We start from the raw sequence: 20,838 nt of genomic DNA, 5'->3' as shown, positions 1-20,838 counted from the left end.
AGCAATGATAAATTATTTAAAACATGGCTACCAAAACGTATTTCGTTGCAATTCAGTGATGACGATATATCTTGTATCAACTCATCAGGTGGTAAATATACGATGATGTATTTAGGACAGAGCCAACAAAGTTTTGCTGGCATGAAAACGCGATCTCTAGTCAAATTCAATATGATTGAATAATAGTAATAATTTATAGTGAATTTCTTTAGGTCATAGCTTACAAAGTTTTTTTTGGTGTGAAAACGATAACTCTAGTCAAATTCAATATGATTGAATAATAATAGTAATTATAATGAATTTCTTATTGTTTTATTAATATTCATATATTAGATGATAATTATATGGAAATATAAACATTACTAACTTAGTTGAATACACTCACTTTGTAACTACAAGTAAAATGGGAATGTGAGTATTATATCACTGAAAAATTGGAGGTTGCTTATTGTTTTTTTTTTTTGTTCGATTTCAGTTCCACCATTTAAAGATGTGGATGCAGTACGCAAGTCAAGATTGGGTCGATATTGTAGATCTCAAATCATCGGTTCAACATTTGTCGTCTAAATTGAAGGTGTTGGGTGATGGAGCCGAACATGCAAGCGTTTATGATATGAGTGTATGCTATGATGAAAAACAAATCGAATTATGCCTTCGTGATGCTGAGAACTATTGGAGTGGTGCAGAAGTTTGCAACAAATTTTTGGATAATGAATTGGAATTGTGGCAACTTTGTGAGGTTATGATTGAACTGAACCTAAGAAGATTCCTGTATAGCCTCCAACCATACTTGCCAGAATGGATTATTCATCACTTTGAATTGAATGATGAAAATCGAGAGGAAATTGAAGATGGTCGCGAAAATGATGATTATGAGGAAGAAGTTATTTTAGATAGTCTGTATGTTCCTGTGAATCATAAATAATGTCAAATAAAAAACTTTGTATTATTTTCATGTTTTATTTATTTAAATCTGATGAAATACAATAGAAAATGATTACAAAACAATAAATATGATATAAAATACAATACATGATATAAGTCAGTTACAAATAAAAAAAAAAAAGATCATAAAACAGTACATGATAGAGTGAAAAAAAAGTGTCAATATCTGCTATGAACTGAACCATCCAATGCATTGTATGTTAAAACTGTATCATGCAAAATTAATGCATATACTTTAGTGTTGTCTGGAAACTTGGTCTTCCTCGTCTCAAACTCAATCTTTATATCAATAGTTGATGATTTTGTTGCATTCGGTTGATGGGAACAATCGATGACGAATAGTGGATTCTCTCTAAATTGTCCAATGTCCATCAGAGGTTCACTCATATCTTTATCATAATAACTTCGCTGGAAACTCTCAAAAGCATAATAAGCAGGAGCATCAAGTTTTTTATCGAAATTCAAATTCCAACGCTCATATGGATAAACTTCAGAATTCAAGTATACTCGAATACTATTGATATCAGCAGTTGTGAATTTTGTAATATCTTGTGTTCTATCTTCAGATGTGGTAGTACTTTGGAATGCGATGATGACAAAACGAGGAGTTTCCAATGCGTTAGTTGTTTTGATGGCCCATATGTCTGAAGAAGTCCCACGTAATGATGGTAGTTCATAGAGGTCCCACATACGATACGCCAACTTGATTTTGGCATTCAGACCGCTTTTGTTTATTCTACTCAAAAGTTTGAGCTTGTGTTTATCATCTGGTACAATATGCCTTATTTTCCATTCGATTTTATTTATTTCCAAATCAGCATCAACCTCACCTATATATGAGTTTTTGAATGATCGAGCGATAATCAAAATCAATTCCTGTTTGGCATTCAAGATACTTTTGTTGTAATCTTCAGCAAAACCCATCAAATATTTCAGTGGTAGTTTTCCACTAAAAACATGACTGTTTGTATCCAAGATATCTTGCTTCAATTGTGAAAGTCCCCAACCAGATGTCAATAATGTGTTAGCATGAGATTGTCCAAATGATATCATGGTTTTCATTGTAGATGTTATCCCAGGTTTTCTAACAACAGCCACTTGTTCACCTCCCATTTCATAACGAATTTCGTCAAAGAGAAATGCAATTGCATTATTCGAGAGATAGCATGTTTTCGCTACATCTTTGGGGGTGAATTTACCTTCTATGTAAATGAAGCTCTCGGCAATATCTAGTATAACATCTTGATTATTGATTGCAATTCTGATTTCATCCGAATTCCTGAATAGCGGTGATCCATAGGGCTTATATGTGTGCTCATGTAAACTTATGAGAGAATGATCGAGCACTGGTTCATTGAATATATTCAACTTTTCATTGTTTGTTTCGAGCACCATTGTTATTTTCTCACTTTCAATCCAATCGATTTCAAAAATTTAAGATCACTCACAGACAGAGCGTTATGTGCTAACTGTTTAGCATACACTTGTGGAATGAGCTTCTTTTTATGCACACCTTTCTTTTTGATAGTGCAACTCGTTTGGGATTGTTCAATGCGATTTTGTCTATTATAAATGAAACCCATAACAACAGTTATTCGATTTTCTTCAATTCCAAAATAATGAAAATCTCTTCTTCACTTCCAAAATCGATAAGGTTATTTTTTTCATCCAAAATACGCACTGTAATGTTGTGAATCAATTGACGACCTTCTGGACTGACAGGCATATATATAATACTGTGTGGTTCTTTAGTAAGATTGTAGCCAGGTTCAACATCAATATCGAATGAGAAAAGAATGTGGGATTCTTCACCATTTATATATGAACCAGATATTATATTGCAATCTAAGCGGATAAGTCTCACAGTTGTAATGTTTATTGGTAATGATGATTCATGTATCTGATTTGGTGGAAATATTTCATGAGCGAACCCCATCATTTCTGCTATTGAATTTGGATGTGTCAGATCAATTTCATATTTGGATCGCATTTCACATTTGAATGTATTATTATTGGCGTGTAGATAGAAAATATCATCTGCAACGACATCATTTGGTTTTTTATCATGAAACAATCTGAACATGATATGTTTCTGTATGACGGCATTGATCTCTTCTATTTCATAAGCACCACATGGAATTTCAATTGTCAACTTTTGGGGTATCGATGAGTTGTCATTACTGATTCTAAAACTAACTAAGTTATTAGCTTCAGTTATATTATTGATTGTATTGCATCCATAGAATCCCAAAAGTCCTAATCCATAACGACTGTTCCTATCCAATTCAATTGGTGGAAAAAAATCCGCACTCAAGACACTTGTCCCGACAGCTTGTAGCTCGAACTTTCGTGACATGACTGATGAATATTTTGAAACACATTTCAATTTATTATTGTACACAGCAACAGCACATTTGAGACAATTTACACTTTTTGGAAGGTGTTGTATTGTAATAAGTATCATTTTTATTGATACCAATATTCACATCCTCTATATTACAAATACAACACATAGATTTCCGAGGTATAGGACCGTCATTAACATCCGATTCTGAATTTTGATCGTGGTGGTGGTGCTCATAACAATATCTATGTTTCATTATATCGATGTCATCTTGCAGATGCTTAGGCAACTTTTCCCAAACATATGCAATCTCATGTGCAACACATGCAAGTATCACTTCCTTAGGCATATTTGCAAGCATCACTTTATCCATTTTTTTCAAGGTACCATATTTTGAAAACATTCTAAGTGAAAACCCCATTCCCTTGATAGCCTCCCGATCCAGTTTTGGTGTTGAATCCATTTTTATTTGGAAAATTATTTAGAGAGAAACTGCAAGCACAAGTGACCACAGAGAACTGTATTAAATTTCTGTTGTCGATCATAGTTATATTTGATTTTTACATTCGAACATTTTCGAAAGAATCGAGTCAATTCCAATGGTGGGGGTAGATCTCCAAAACTATCGAAATATGTGACTTCTTTCCCACATTTTTTATATGCCACCCAATGTGTTCCTGGTCCACTTATTCCATCTAAATTAACAATAGCTGTCTCGTTTTGTTTTGGACCTGAAGATGGTAATCTATCACGCATAAAAACACCACGAAAATGTGGAATTTTCATTTTTTGTGCATAATAACTGAGATCGAGATCAGTAAGAGGCCTCTGAGGTAGGGGTTCAATTAGTTTTTTGTTTTGTTTGTGGCTTTGTATGGTTTTAAATATAGTCCTAAACCTTTACGGTATGGTTTGAGATATATTCCACTTCCGCGTTTGCCTAATGCTACAGCCTCCATGGTTTTATTGTGACGATTGGCTTCCATTAAAGCCGCTCTGCTGGCTTTTGCCGAATTCACGGCCTTGGTAATACCAGCAGCAGCTCCCGCCAAACTTCCTAGTGCGGATAGTCCAGCAAAAATTGGTATCAATGGTAAAAGTCCACCGATCTTGGGAACAGGAATTATGCGTGGTGTGCGGATTTTCTTCTTTCCACCGGCAGCTTTAAGGTATTTACGTGCCGCCTGCAATGCCACAGTGATAGCTTTTTTGCTATTATTCGTCACAAATTGATTCCCACCAGCTTTCTTCAATACATTTCGCACTTTATGGACTATCCCAGCACCAAATGCAACTTTTTTAATTTTATTTTTCTTCGTTTGTTTCCTCTTACATTTTTTCTTATTGGTACTACAACCCATGCCCATATGTCTTTTCGCTTTCATAATGTTGGTGACAAGTAATGCAGCTGCTCTTTCCCCAATACTCGCGTCCTTCGATTTAACCCTATCCCAAGCGCTGTATTCAAGTTCTTTGTCGGCTAAATGTCTTGCTGCAAGATCGGATGGATGCTTAGAATATTGAATATCGTGTTTTTTGCATTCAATATCTAATTTATTGATTCCAGGGTCGTTACGAGCTAAACGTTGTTTCAATTTTGTACCCGGTCCACAGTATTGATAACCTCCGGTAGATGTAATTCGAAAGGAAGTTTGTTTATTAAATCATTAACAAAACCACAACCTCTTTTAATTTTACGATCACTTTCAATACGTCCGTATCGTTTGATGGTACACATTGAAATGAATAAGCTAATAACATTTATATAGTCTCCAACCACGGCACGATGCGCATTGTAAAACAGAAAGAAAAGTTTGCTGTAGATAATCTAGATGAGAAATTTGGTTGTGGATTGAATGGACAAAGGGTATTCAGACATGGTCCACTACTTCCATCATCAGTTCGAGGACTCATTATAGGACCTTCAAATTGTGGAAAGACGAATGCAATGATATCACTATTAACACATCCACAAGGACTGAGATTTAGAAATGTGTATCTCTATTCGAAATCACTCAATCAACCTAAATATCAGTACTTGCGAAGTGTTTTGGAACCTATAAAAGGATTAGGTTTTTATACATTCAGCAATAATGCAGAAATAGTGGAACCCTCCGACGCTAAGCCTAATTCTGTTTTCATTTTCGATGATGTAATATGTGAAAAGCAAGATATTATTAGATCATATTTCTGTATGGGACGTCATAAGGATGTTGATTGTTTTTATCTAGCACAGACATATTCACGGGTACCCAAACAGTTAGTGCGTGACAATACCAATTTCATTATAATGTTCAAACAAGATGAGACGAATTTACATCACATTTATTCAGATCATGTTTCACCCGATGTAACATTCAAACAATTCCAATTGATGTGTGTTAAATGCTGGGAGGACCAATATGGATTTCTAGTCATTGATAAGGATAGAAAAATAGATGAAGGTAGATATCGCAAAGGATTCGATAGTTTTATATACCCATGATCTTGTTTTTGGAACTTATTCGATCACTGAATATTGTAGTGGTCACTTCACCAACGAATTAAGCTTTAATTCAAAAAAAAGGGCATTATGAATACAAAAAAAGATCCTGAAAATAAAAACAATGAAATAAATTTGAAACGTCAACTAGTAGAGACAACAGAAGCTGTCAGGCAGAAATTCAACTCTATCAAGAATGATAATATTGAAAATCGTACGACACTTGAAAGATTGTATGAGCCCATAATGAAACCATTGAATGTTTTATCATCAAACGCTACTTCTAAATCACCAGTGTTATCACCAAATCATGGAACTGTTCAATCTACTTCAAATTATCCCATGAGTACTCCAATAGGAAGAAAACAATCTTTTGGTAGTGTATCATCTGTGAATAGTGACACGAGCACACTTCAAGACGATATGAGAACAACTCTATTCGAAACACCATCATCGTCCCACATCGATTCCTCGGATCCTGACATCTCACCTGTTATGAATGAAAGTGGTGAAGATGTTTTGATGAAACATTTGAATAATATAAAATCTAGAAATCCAGCATATGATGGAACATTTGGCGTACGTATGGATCCAATTACACAAAAGCTGAAAATGGGAAGTCTAGTGGTAAATTTCAAAGATGGAAACATTTCATTTTGGGATGCTAATAAAGTGAAAAAATATGAATGCGCAGGTAGTCCAGAATTGTATGATATGATTTTTTTGAAGAATCCACAAGATGTTGATAATGAAGAAACTCGTCAAGTATATTCCAAAATATTGAAAATAACGAATGCTCCATATAAACAATATCATCTGAAGAATGGTTTTAAAAATACAAATTCTAAAAAATTTCGTGAAGTTATCAAACCTCTATTAGACTCACGACAATATCCAATAAGAAGTAGAAGTAAAATTGGTGGAGCACTCAAACGAGTGAAAATGGAGAAAATATATAATTCTAAACCTGTGAATTATGTGTACTGGAATTCACCGAAAGAGTTAGTTGCTCGCCTACGACTATTGGTAGCTTCAAAGTCAGCCGGACATACCGGACATGATAATGAAATAATTTCAATAATTGAAGAATTACGTGAAGAAGGTATAATATATTAACATATTCACATGTAATGATCACTGTCACATCATCATTCAATGCAGTAACATTATCACCTTTTCTCTTTAATCATATTGAAATAGAATGACTAATGAAATAAGTGATGTCAAACGACAAGTTGTTAATGAATTACATAAACCTGCAAGACGTAATTTTCGTAGAAGAATAACCACCATCAAAGGTTTTGCAGATCTATGGCAAATAGATTTAGCTGAACTGCAACCTTATGCAAAAAGTAATGAAGGATACCGATATATACTTGTAGTGATAGATTGTTACTCCAAATATCTGTGGACTGTAGCAGTTAAAGATAAAACAGGTAGTACAGTAACTAATGCAATGAAACATGTACTGAAAGAAGCCAAATACTCCCCCAAACACATACAAAGCGATCAAGGGAAAGAATTTTTCAATAAAAGCTTCTCATCTCTCATGCGAGAATATAATATCAATCATTATTCAACATTTAGCACAAAGAAGGCAGCTATAGCAGAAAGAGTGATTCGTACAATAAAGGCATGGCTCTACAAGGAATTTTCGATGAGAGGTCACCACAAATGGCTTGATATTCTTCCAATTATAACTAGTAGATATAATAATAAAGTTCATCGTACAATAGGTATGGCACCCATCAATGTTGATTCAACAACAAAATTAAAATTCAAGGGTATCAATGGAATTGGAGGAAGACAAAGTAAACCCAAATTCCAATTAAATGATATTGTACGTATAAGTAAATACAAACATATTTTTGAAAAGTCTTACACTGCGAATTTTACCACGGAGCTATTCAAGATTGTTAAAATTAATAAAACCATCCCAACGACTTATAATCTTGAAGATATGAATGAACAGCCGATTAGAGGATGTTTTTACGAAGAAGAGTTATTACGAACCGAGAATCCTGACGTATATCTGATTGAGAAGGTGTTGAAGAGAAGAAAAAATAAAGTATATGTAAAGTGGTTAGGCCTTCCTAGCGAACAAAATTCTTGGATTGATGAATCAAATATGGTTTAAATGTATATAATAGTGACTTTTATGAATAAAGTAATATTAAAGTTCATTATTGTTTTCATTTCAATTATAAGTATGTGAACTGAAAAATATTGCAGCGGTAAACATTGCCCCAGCCATTCGCAATGTTCTGTGTATACCAAACCAAATTAATTGTATACTCCATTCCCGCTTATATTTTTCAACTCACGATATTGAAAACACATTATCATTCCCAAAACTAATCGCCGTCACTTTGAAATGCAGTATCCAACTCTTTTTGCCAATTATCTCTCACTGATAATGCTGTCTCATAAAGCTTAGTCGACTCCTCAAGCTCAGCCTGAGCTTGCATTCTCGAACGTTGATGGAATTGCTTATCTTTACCAATTTTTGAACGGAGTTCATCAGCATCTTTAGACATTCTAGCCAATTCAACCTTCGCTAATGCAATCTTGGCATCTAATGCTTCAAGAGTTTCATTATTAGCATTAATAGCTCGCTCACTCTTTTCAAGTTCAGCAATAGTCATCTGTGCCTTTACAAGACGGCATTTTGCTTTCCTTTTCATTTCCCCAAACCGATGGAGGGGGCTGAAAGAAGATAGCGGTTCAGCTTTCAAATCACTCTTCATTTCTTTAGGAGTACCTTTTGGCTTCCTCTTCGATCTGTCACTTTTCGTTGCGGGTTTTTTCTGTCGCACAACACTTTTGGATTCTTTCTTTTCTTTAAAGTCAGTGACAATCGATGAAGATGCCTTAGTAACCTTCCTCTTGATTGTTCTAGATTTCTTATCAACACCAAGAGGAAGGGTAGATGAAGAGTGTTTGAGTGATGATAATTGCGAAACGATCGGATTTTCAATAATAATTTGCTCATTTGGTTCTGGCACATCTGCAAAGTTAACGAAGTCGTTAATATCAAAATCATTTATCGAATCTTGACTCGATAAATGTAATACTGGAATATTTTCAAAATCAGTCTGATCGATATCAACAAGTGGTGAACCATCTTCAGCAATCAATAGCGGCATAGAGCTCATGATTATTAAGGTCTGAGGAATGATATGTGATAGCAATAGAATGTGGATAGGAAAGGTGATGATGTTACTGAGACCTCACCATTTATAGAAGAAAATAAACTAGCGCATGCGCTCTTTCATCAACTGGCACATGCGCTCTCTCACTAAACTATTCACGCATGTAACAATCTTTGTCATTTAAGAGGAAAACTTTGTGTTGCATGCATGTATTTTTAAATGTTAGAAAATAATACAAATAAATTCAAAATATATATATATTTATTAATAATAGAGGACAATAACGATAATAAAAAATGAAAAATGTTAATATGTCTCTGTGGATGTGGAACGTTCTTTGACTCTATTCCTCAATAGTTGTTGCTCGTGCGTCAAACACCAACATTGAAAAAAATGGATTCTCCTATTGGGGTAGAGTTGACCAACCTTCTCACACAGATCCCAAGTACTTCTACATGCATTGCATACATGATTCCAACAATTCATGGAATATGTATCACAACGCAAACAACGTTGCAGTGGAGTTGGAACGGCAGCACAGATACCACAAATATTTCTACAGATACCTATATTGTTAAATATTATAGGTTCGGAACACTTCAGACACTGTAACTGTTGTTGACGATAATCCGATTTTGTTCGCTTCGGTGGATGAGAAGGAGGCGATAGTTGAATCCGCAACACGCAATCACTACACATACCAGTACATGGATTGATTGAATCCTTAGGTCTACTTATTTGACAAAAGTAGCACACAATAGCCCCTGCAATCATCATTGGGTAGACACACACTTTTGGTTTTTCATTCCACTCTTTTGGAAACGGCATTTTACTAATTCGATTAGAAATATAAAGAGATGACTTACAGAAACTCTGAATGCTCTCTCCTATACCTACGATCTCTATTTATACAAATCAACATCATGTGGAAGTATAGTGGGATAACTTCTCCTACTATTCCACTCTAAACGAGTCAAGTGGGAGTCGCATCACCTCCTATATAAGTTGACTTGCAAACCTAGAGTTCATTCATTCACTCTCTACAACTGTGAGCAAACAACAACAAGATGAATTCTGCAAAAATAAATGCTGCATTAAATAGAATAGCTGCTGTTGATGAAAACAATTGGATAGACGAATCAGATGATGAGGATGTCAATGTTCCGCTAGAGGAAGTAATAGTTGAAGCAGAAGATGTTGGAGTCGATGAAGATGAGATAGACGAAGTTGAAAACGAGGCCAACCAAAGCGACGAAGATGATGACGTGATGGAGTTTGAGAGGGTCATGGATGAAGAAGGAGATGATGAAGGGATAGAAGCTGACACAACTGAAGGTGATGGTGCTATGAGGATCGGTATGCGAACACTCAATGTCAGTGAGACACTGGAAGATCCCTTGGATTTGTATTGTGCATTGGATGCATACGTATTGATCAGCACAATAGATGGAGAGAACAAAAAACTATGTTGGTGCTGCTTTCGGTTTTATTCGCATAGAAACAATAATGGAGGGTGGTATGCCCATGTCAACACCCACAACACTGTCTCAATTATGGAAATGGGACAGAATTGGTGTGAAGCTTGCGAGAGGCCACTAACAAACTTCACCCGAGTATCTACATGTATTATATGTAATAATGTCCAACCTGTGGCACAATAACCGTGGACCTACTGGTCAAAAAAAAAACAACAGCCCTTTTCAGGGCTACATTATTCACACAAACAGTAGTTAGTTGTATTAGTATTCATAGATTATGTGACAAATGAATACTTTGATTAATAAAAGTCTAAGTTGGAAATTTGTTAGTCTTTGAATATCTATACATTATATGACAAATAAATTACTACTTTGACTGAAAAGTCGAAATTTGGAATTTGATAGTCATTGAATATCTATGCATATGATGAGTACTACTTTAAATGAAAGTTGAAGTTGGCATTTGTCAATCATTCATATGCATATAATGATGAATACTTTCACATACATATATTTCGTTTGAGATTATAATGTTAACATAATGTTAACAATGGTATGAATCTGTTTCTGTTTGAAAGTATAATGGTAGCTCTGAAAAGAGCTATTTTTTTTATTGTTTCAGTCTTTAATTGTAGCCCTGAAAAGGGCTGTTATTTTTTTATTAATCCATGCAATGATATGGACTAACGCTCCTCATCATCAGAAACAATAATTATGGTATCGTCATCTGAATCAGATGATATACTAATGATATCATCCTCATAGTAGTCATCTGAATCAGATGATATACTCATGATGTCGTCGTCGTCATAATCAGCTGAATCAGATGATATACTAATCACATCATCCGCATTATTATCGTCAACAGCATCTATGTCGTCCTGAATACCTTGTTCCACTCGTTCTGCGAAATCATCAGGAAGATCATAGATTCGCTGCAGAAATTGAGCGAAGGTTGTACTCAAATGATCAGACGTTGAATCTATTTCATGTACTTGGATGGGTCCTGTACTCGACATTGTGGAAGAATGATATAGAACTGGGATTGTTGCTATATTTATATTGGAAGAAATGAAATGGAGGGGGTGAAATGTAGAACAGTGTTTGAGATTCGAAAACATCAAGAATGAAACTCTGAGCGATTATTAGGAGAAATTCTAGTGATTATTATGGAAAAAAAACTAATAAGAGGGAGAGGAAGGGAGGAAGACACTGCCCCAGCCTCGCAGTGCCTCGTGTACACCAACCAAAAAGTGTGTACTCCGTGGAAGGAAAGGAAAGGAAATGATGGACGAGTAGATGATTATATGTCATCATCGGAATTGAGGACATCATCATCGATTAGGATTGGGGATGGCGGAGGACTATCCTCGATGAGGATAGGGGATGGTGGAGGACGTCTAACGTCAAGCTCGTCATCAGCATCATCACCAGAGTCGTCGTCGTCATCATCGTCGTCGTCGCTACTCATTGGGACAATGTCATCATAAGCAGGGTCCCACCATCCGTCAGGATCTGGATATTCCGAGTCATCCAAGTGTCCTTCGTCACTGCCAGTGACATGCTGAACTTGCATCCTGATGTCGTGATCCCGGTATTCGTATGGCGGACTGTGGGGTTCCGTGGTGGAAGAGACAACCTGTACCTGGCTGTTATCCCAGTAATTGAAGTTGTACCCCTGATCCGGGCAGCTATAGGGTTCGGAGGTTGAATCGGGTTCCATCTCGATGCTAGCTGATCAACTGAATGTTTCATCAGATGATTTCTACTTTTATACTTTCGAGAGGGAGTGGGAGAGGAGTGGAACATTGAGTAGGGGTAAATTGTAGTGTGACATAAGACATATTCAATGAGTAGGGGTAAATTGCAAAGTGACATAAGACATATTCAATGAAAGAGATACTTGAATGGATAAAATACAAATGAAATATACTTGTCGATTTCACTATGAAACATGTCTATTTTTTTATTTTTTAAATTTTCTTCACATGAAATTATTTACAAGTGATTAGAGAACACAAAAATTGATGTGAGGTATTTGTCTAGAAGAACTTGGAATTGAAATAAAAAAATAATAATGATAATAAGAGGAAGTGAAGAAAAATGCTCCAACCATCGCATTGTTCAATGTGTACCAAACCAAAAAACAGTGTACACCCTTTATTTCACTTCCTTTTCCTTTATTCAATATAAACTTAACAAATATAAACTTAAAACTACCATAATTAAATACTCCTAACTAACCTAAAACTAATCTTACATTTACACTTCATCTACAAAAAGAGTGTCCATAACTGTCACTACTTTTTTGTACAGCTCTATCGAAGAGGTCTTTGCTTTACACCTTTCCTGCAGAGATGCATAATTCCGATCTATTTCGGCCATTTCCTTTTGGAGTTCCCTCCGTCGGTTATCCATTTCAGCCATTTGTCGCTTCATGGTAACCAACTCGGCCTCGCTAGATCGGGCAGCTCGTTCTGCTTTCTTGCATCTCTGCAGAAAAACACTCATCTTTTCACTAACCTCTCCGATAGGCTGTGGCACCAACACCTCAGGATCCGCCGGTGTCGCTGGCAGCGGTGGTAGTCGCGTCACCAACGGCGACAATATCACCAACTCCGGAGAAGGACTCCTCGGAATTTCCACTGCTGCTGGTGCTGCTGCTGGTGTGGAGGCCCTCTTACGAGAGGTCGAAAAACTACCTGCATAAGGATTAGTCCTATTGCAAGTAGCTCGGTACTTTGAAATAGGACCAACCTTTGCTGCAGGTCGTTGGCAAACCTTCTTCACAGCCCTGACTTCCTCCTCCTCCTCGAATAAGTCAGGGCTAGAAGATCTGCACCTAACTCGCGAACGCGAAGTGGTTGGCTGGTCAACCGTCACCGCTCTCGAAGATGCTGCCTCCTCCTGGTCAGCGGACACCGGCAGAATAGACGCCACAGCATTATTCACCTCCTGTGTATTGGTTGCCATTCTGAAAAAGAAGAAATAATACAAAGTTAGTTGATATAAAAAATAACATTCCTAATTTACTTACTCAAATATCAAGTTGGTCGTTGGAACGTACTGCCTTGTTGTGGAGTGGACTGCTCTCGATGAGATGACTTCTCGAACTGAATGTTGTGGAGTGCTCTCCGGAGGGTATCGACTTCGATGCGTGAGCGGTGGGAAAATGGTGGGAGCGCACATGCGCGATGAGGGTAGGGGTGTACATGCGCAAATGTTGGGAGTCGGGGGGCGGGGCTTCGGGGAGGGGAGGGGCGGGGCTTCGGAAAGGGGGCGGGGCTTCGGAAAGGGGCGGGGTATCCGAAAAGTTGGTGGCGACGGGGGGGGGGGGGGGGGGGGGGCGTGGCCCTAACGGGCCCCGCCCACTGCCTGGGCTCCGCCCAGGTGGGTGGGGCCTCCGGCCCCAGGTAGGCGGGACATCTGGAGAGACATCTACGCCCTCTTCGCGCGCGCGTTCGTAACATAATATGCAACCGAACACCTAACCTAACGTATTAACGTATTAACGTAACCTAACCTAGTACGCTAACCTACCGCTATGCAACCGAACACCTAACCTATCGTATGTATTAACGTAACCTAACCTAGTACGCTAACCTACCGCTATGCAACCGAACACCTAACCTAACCTAACCTAACCTAACCTAACCTAACCTAACCTAACCTAACCTACAGTAACTATTAACCTAACCTAACGAGGGAATACTAACCTAACACCTAACCTAACGTAAGTATGCAGCTAACCTAACGTAGCTATTAACCTAACCTAACGAGGGAATACATTCACCATGTTGGTTCCATTAATACATCATCAGTTGGTTTTGGTTTTGGTTGTATTATTCTATGATTTGGATTAATGTTCAGTCCTGGATATCCCAGTCCACCTGATGATGATGGCCTGACTTTATAGTTTCTCTCCAAAACTTCTTTATGGTTTTTCTCCAATACTTCAACTCTCTGTTCCAGTACATCATACTTTTTCATTGTAGTCCCTGTTATGTTTGACATAGCATCAAATTTTTTATTTGTAGACGCTGTTATGTCAGACATTTTTATGTCTACATCACTTGTAAGTTTGTCAAATTTACGAGTGAAAGTTATCCGAGCCTCTGCAATTTTATCGTTAAATGCTTGCCGGGCGTCCCGAGCAATATTGCCTATTGTGGATTGTATTGCAGCTTGTAGGGCTAGAAGTATAACTTCCTTTGCTCCATTAATTTCCCCCTCAAGATATGATACAGTTACACAATCACTCTTGTCAATTGGTTCACTTGTATTTTTCAATATTTTCCTTTGCATGTCATAATGACCATCTTTTGTTAATTTAAAACCATTCCCAGGAGGACCTCGAATGACATTACCACCCCATTTTCTTTTTCTACCAAACTTATCGATTGTTTTAGACATTGTGCACTCTACGATGATTCTCTTCAAACTGATATTTCTGTCATTTACATTATACTATATATTGCAGTAATTGATTAGGGAAATAGAAATAATACAAATAAAATTTTAATCATTTTATATTCATTACAGTAATACATATACATACATACATAATACATTAATATCACATTACTTCTATCATATATTATTAATTATAAATGGCTACATAAATATCAATATTGAATTTTCCGGTTTTGAAGATATTGAATGATATTTCAATCATTGATCTCGGCAGATAATAAATTAATCAATTGATCCAATGGAGTCTCCTGAGATTGTGATTGTTGAATAATATTACTTATCCAACGAATGTTCTCATTTGGATCGTTTTCATAAAATTCAATATCATTATGACCCCAAGGAAGAGTGTGGGTAGTATTCGGAATGATAAATCGTTTATCGTCGTGATATGATAATGCAACTTTATTTTTTAATTCAGTATACATATCATGTAACACGCTTCTAAATGAATTCATCTTTCTGAATATCATACCACCTTGTTCGACGATTTTTTGATAATCTTCGCATGTCAATTCATTCTTTATTACAGATCGTTTAACCCCTTTGGCTTTCTTAAATTCACCATCAACAGATTTCACATAATATGCTTTAGCACCTGTACCATAAAAACTCATGATTGGATCATTTGGAAATTCATCTTTGAAGTTACCCAAGACTGAACTTGTTACTGGAATATTGAATTGGTTAACTATACTGTAATTGGATGTATCAAATCTACTTATGTTAGTTTTTATGAATTCATAAAAATTTTCTGTGTTTACTTTAAGAATGAGCGAGTCGGTATCTGTGTAAAGTAAAGAGACATTTTCATCAAAGTGTTGTTTGATGCATCCATAGAAAAAGTCATACATGACTGTTTTAGATAATTCTAATATGGAAAATCCCAAATATAATGGTTTATCGTAATGAACCTTCACTCTACCCAATTGAATGGCAACGAAATTATCAGTGAAAATTGAACAATTTTTGAAATTTGGTTTGGCTATGAGAGTGCTGGCACCTATATTTTTCTTTATATTTTCCCAATGTGTAACGAGTCTAACATCAATTCGATTATCTACATTCTCCATTGTCTTTCCATACACCGCATTATTCATTAGTTTATAGAAATCTTTAACAGATTTGTTGTTAGACCTATTACGCATTTCAGTATTAAGATCTATATAGGGTTTCATCCAGCATGATTGTTTGAATTTCAATACTCTATGTGTATTCATTACAATCAATCCATTTTTGACAGCTTGCTGTAGATTCCTATAATGAACAATATATTTTCTTTTATCATTCAAATTTGGAATTAATTTGGGAATTTTCGATTGTGTACGAGGTGGTATTATTTTTTCGACTAAAAATGGAAGGTCAGAATGTTTATCATGCAACTCTTGTGGATAATGAATGTCCACTTCAAATACATACCCATACGGACTATCAGTACTCACATCCATCACATCGAGATTAAGAATTTCATTTGGTGTCAACCATGTAAATTCACTTGTTGGTAGAGGTTGTGACATACTGTGACCGTATAGATTTGTTGCATCTAAATATGTAATGAATGTGGAAGGTTCGTTGGGATTATAATTGGGTAAAAATCTATTATTTGCTATATGTTTCCTCTCGCTACATTGACTAATTCCACCTCGTATACCTTTTTGAAAAAAGTGAATCATATCAATGTCAGTTAGTAATTCCAATTCAACATTAGTGAACTTCAACATGGCATCCCATGATAATCCAGGTGCAGTGTAATATTGTGCCGGATCTAAGTTATATATCTCTAAACTTGTGGTGCGGAAGTTTTCAAAAATATCACATAGTAGCAATACATCCGACTTCAAATACAAATCAGAGTATTCCCCCAAATTCTGACACTCGAATAAATTCCAAACTTTTCTAGCCCTATCATAATCAGTTTCCGATATATGTTCACAATTGAGTGTGTCATAAAACTGATTTTTTGTCGGAAGTAATGGATAATTCAATTTGTCAATGTCATCAACAAAACTATATGGAAATACACCTTTCTGTCTCATCAAATTGAATTTCTCAATTTGTGGGAAATGTTTGTGCATCTCCAAACATTGATCGGAGGTCAAGTTTGCACCCAACTTCTCCAACGAATTAGTCATAAATTTATAACTATCGATAAATCTCATTTTGAGATAATTCTTCCTAACCACACCATCTTTATCGGTATAGCTGTGTGTGAAGAGATGCTTCGTGAAAGATATATATTTCTCTTTAGTTTGCGGGATAACATCAACTTTCTCTTTATTCCTATACAATTCTTTTATGAATAAATGACAATCATAACCACTTAAATTATGAAAAATGATAGGTATGAAGTTTGGTATTTTGAAATTTAAATTACATTTCGAGTGAGCGGCATGTGATCTTTTCTTTCCTGTGACATGACAATGATCTCTTACTTTGACTTCACCATCAGTAAATGCTTTATTACATATACCACAAGTTCTGGCTGCAGCAAACTGTTCTTCTTCTTCGTCAGTTTGTGTATCCATCGGTTTAGGGTTTCTGAGATGATTTTCATGTATCTCTTTCAAATCATCTTCAATGCTACTCACAAATTTCTGAGCTGCATCTACACCCCTATATGTAACAAATTTTGACAAATCATCATTATATGAACACTTTATCAAATAAGCAAATGAATATGGGGCATGTTTGAATGTTTTAATCGTGTATGAACTTTCAGGATTTGGCTCATTCACATGAATCGGTTTAAGCACTGATTCAAAATCAGCATACACTACAAATGGCACCCTCATTTGCCTCTCAAAGTTTTCAAACATTAGTTTATTTTCCGCAACCATTCTACCATATTTATTGATCTTTAAATTAGTAGTTGGTGTTGTGGTACTAATGTGATTACAATCATACATATTATGACGTAAAAGCAATCTCTCATCAGAAAAATATATCAAACATCCGTCACAAAAATATTTTTTCTGTCTATGAGCTGATAGTTGATTAGAAACTAATCTTGAAAGATCTTTGATCCAACAATAGTGACCATTACCGGAGTCATCAGTTATAAACAACAAATTGACATGTCTCCGGAGTCTTCTCTGTGAGTATCGCAATGGACCAATCACTTCATACTTCATTTTACCCTTCTCAAATGTACTCTCTAAACCGTAAACATTAATTGAAATATCATTCCTATCTTCGAATATTTCGATACTCTTATTATTAACTTTAACCGGAAAATCCATACCTGTGACATCTAAAACAGTGGAAAAATGTGGATATGACGTAAGTTCGGACACTCGACTATCTGCAGGATATAATGCTGATGTTATAGCCCAAGCAAAACAATATTGATCTTCATTACGAACATTCACAACAGCTTTCTTCCATTGAATACATTGAGGCAGCTTCACATATGAACGTCCTTCCAGTGGACTGTATTTATTAATGTTGACCTCGAGAAACAATATTTTTTCACAAGTCCAACCTGAATTATAAAAAAAAAAATATTACTATTCAATCTTATTGAAATTTTTAAAAAATAAATACCTGAGTCGCGATCCTGGAACTCAGTCGTTTGAGCCACAATTACATCACGGAATCCATCAAAAACAGCATTCAAATCTGAAGATTGGTCCACTATTTTATTTTGGGAATTAAATGACTTCGTGTCCCTCGAATCATCAGTCTGAAGAATATAATTCCCAAAAACTTCCATATTCACCTTGATGCTTTTATGGATCCTGATGGCTGATTCCAGTAATTCAATGACCTTCTGCCTAATCTTATTGAAAAATGACATGTAGTCACTGGTTACAATCGAACTCTCCACCCTGTATGTAGCAATGCGGCAATTGAATGCATTCGTTATAATTTGAACACCGTCAGACAATTGAACACATGCATTATTTTTATGACTCATGGTTCTTCGGTGAGAATTCACTTGGCTCATAGGAATTGTCACATTACAACAATTGCACGTATACATAGGTGTTGCATTATCCACTCTCACCCGTTTCACTGCAGGCCCTCCTTGGCAACTCTGGAGCTGATGCCGACGAAGATTATCACTACGAGTGAAAGATTTACCACAGTCACAGGAATACATTTTATATAATAGTTCTCACTAACTCACTTGATGTAAACTGACATAGCCAACACTCGTACGCTTCTTAAATACACTCTGATAGGACCCGTCAAGACGTCATAGCCAACCCCACTTCTCAACTACATGCGCCAAGATTACCTCCCAACTGAATGCGATAACAGATGTCGATATACGAGCAAGCAGTGGTCGTTGCGGTCTCGGAGAGGGTAGACGCTAGGCAAACGGTCCTCGGCTGCCGTTGTGTCACCATCGATAGCGGGGCTAGAGCGACCTTCATCGCTTCGGGAGAGGTGAGGGCAGACCGATGAATACGCATTACTCTGCCACACGTCGTGGAGTGAACATGTCGCTCTCTAGCCGTTGAACGGTTATTGCTGTGACGTCACTCCACTACTAACTTGGTGCCCTAACACCGATGGAGCATTTACTACTTGGAGGATCTTCGAAGTATGCAGACGTATGTTTGTACATAGACAAACAAGCACATGATGAAACCCTGTACCGTGCATTCTCCTACACACACACACACACATAAACACACAAAATCTCATATGAAAAAAAAATCTGAACGATCCATGCACCAGACACTTCAAGGTCACAACGCCTTGACTTCACTGCACAACAAAAAAACTTCACCAAACAACAACCAATAAAAAAAGCAATTAATACGTCATAGTGGTGGGGGGAGGCCGAGAATCAGCTGTAAACAACTACTCACCTATCTCCTCTTCCCTCTCGCTGTTTCACCAGTTCAGTGGGAGTTGGCCATTTTTCCGCTTGATTGAAGGTTTCCATATTTTGGCTGAATGCGTCGTTGGAGACATGTATGCAACTTCTTTGAGCTTTCTTCTTAGCCAGTGTTTCTCCCTGTGGATCATCTCAGCATGGTACCACTTGGTGTTATGTTGATGAGTCCAAACATGCTCTGCTATTCCTGATTTGCTGTTTCAGATGTTATGATACTTCCTATCCTTTCTAAAAATCCTCTGATGTAGGGAAGTACAAATACTGGTTGTGGCGGCTTCTCTTCCTTGTGAAGTTCTTGCTGTCTTCTAGCTAAGGCCTATTCTACCATCACTCTGGAGTAACCATTCCGTTGTAGTTTTTGATGATGCCTAGTTCCTTCTCGAGACCTTCCTTCGTATTACAGAGCCTGTAATCACGATCCACTAGAGTCTTAATGATTCCTCTCTTAGTCGATTGATTGTGGTTGGATTCCTGGTTCAGATACTGTCCCGTGTGAGTGGGTTTTTGGTATACAGATGTTTCTCACTCTAGTTCACATCAACGGCGTAAAACTTTCCATCACCTTCACAATGGAGAAGGAAATTTACAACGAATTGCCATTCTCAGACGTATTGATTTTTAGTTCATTGTTCCATTTTTAATTTTTCGCCTATTTCAATTTCATTGTATTTATTGTTCAATATAATTGTCATCGTTAACCACCTTCAAACAAGAATTATGAGGCTTTGATCATCTAAAGCCAACACATACACCAAAATCTAACACGGATCCCAAAATTTCAACTAACTCTGTCGGACTGTTAGTATAAAAAGTGATGAAGTAGTAGAATACTGTTGTTTTTTTCCTGGTGTTGTTATGATGATGCCAATGAAGACAGAGGTTTTCATTTGTATTTTTTTCAGCGGAGTATTGAACTTGAGTAGTTGTAATGTGACTGGATTGAAGGCCTTTGATCTGAAAATCAATTTTTATCCTTTTGGCATAGTACCTTACGGCCTCAATTTCTACTTGAAAAGCTTTGAAATAGATACTGATTATGTTATGAACATGCCCTTATTAAATATGAAATGGTTGGCGTTATTCGGACTAGGAAATTTCCAGTAAGTGTGTCCTTCAGT

General features: G+C 36.6%; 2 protein-coding genes across 4 annotated transcripts in view; one reads left to right on the top strand and one right to left on the bottom strand.

Annotated features, from left to right (window-relative positions):
• The window catches only part of LOC111510214 (uncharacterized), a 35,290-nt gene that overhangs the window by 2,707 nt on the left and 11,745 nt on the right, over positions 1 to 20,838 (top strand). For 2 of the 3 annotated variants that reach the window (XM_074169356.1, XM_074169357.1), the window contains exon 3: positions 20,623 to 20,820. The exons of the other annotated variant lie outside the window; for it this stretch is intronic. In XM_074169356.1, coding sequence (XP_074025457.1) covers positions 20,623 to 20,820 — 198 coding nt within the window. The remainder of the gene's footprint in view (positions 1 to 20,622; positions 20,821 to 20,838) is intronic. 3 annotated transcript variants of the gene reach the window in all.
• On the bottom strand, positions 12,521 to 13,743 carry LOC141479941 (uncharacterized). The gene is made up of 2 exons (XM_074169360.1): positions 13,439 to 13,743; positions 12,521 to 13,375 (listed from the first exon to the last, which is right to left on the bottom strand). Exons 1-2 carry the CDS (start codon positions 13,588 to 13,590, stop codon positions 12,664 to 12,666), a joined length of 864 nt encoding a protein of 287 aa, XP_074025461.1. The 5' UTR covers positions 13,591 to 13,743; the 3' UTR covers positions 12,521 to 12,663.

The sequence above is a fragment of the Leptinotarsa decemlineata genome, unplaced genomic scaffold (genome assembly GCF_025532065.1).
Source record: "Leptinotarsa decemlineata unplaced genomic scaffold, Ldec_3_MD MMD2_P_RNA_scaffold_5, whole genome shotgun sequence".
Classification (NCBI taxonomy): Eukaryota; Metazoa; Arthropoda; class Insecta; order Coleoptera; family Chrysomelidae; genus Leptinotarsa; species Leptinotarsa decemlineata.
This window is presented reverse-complemented; position numbering and strand designations above follow the sequence as displayed.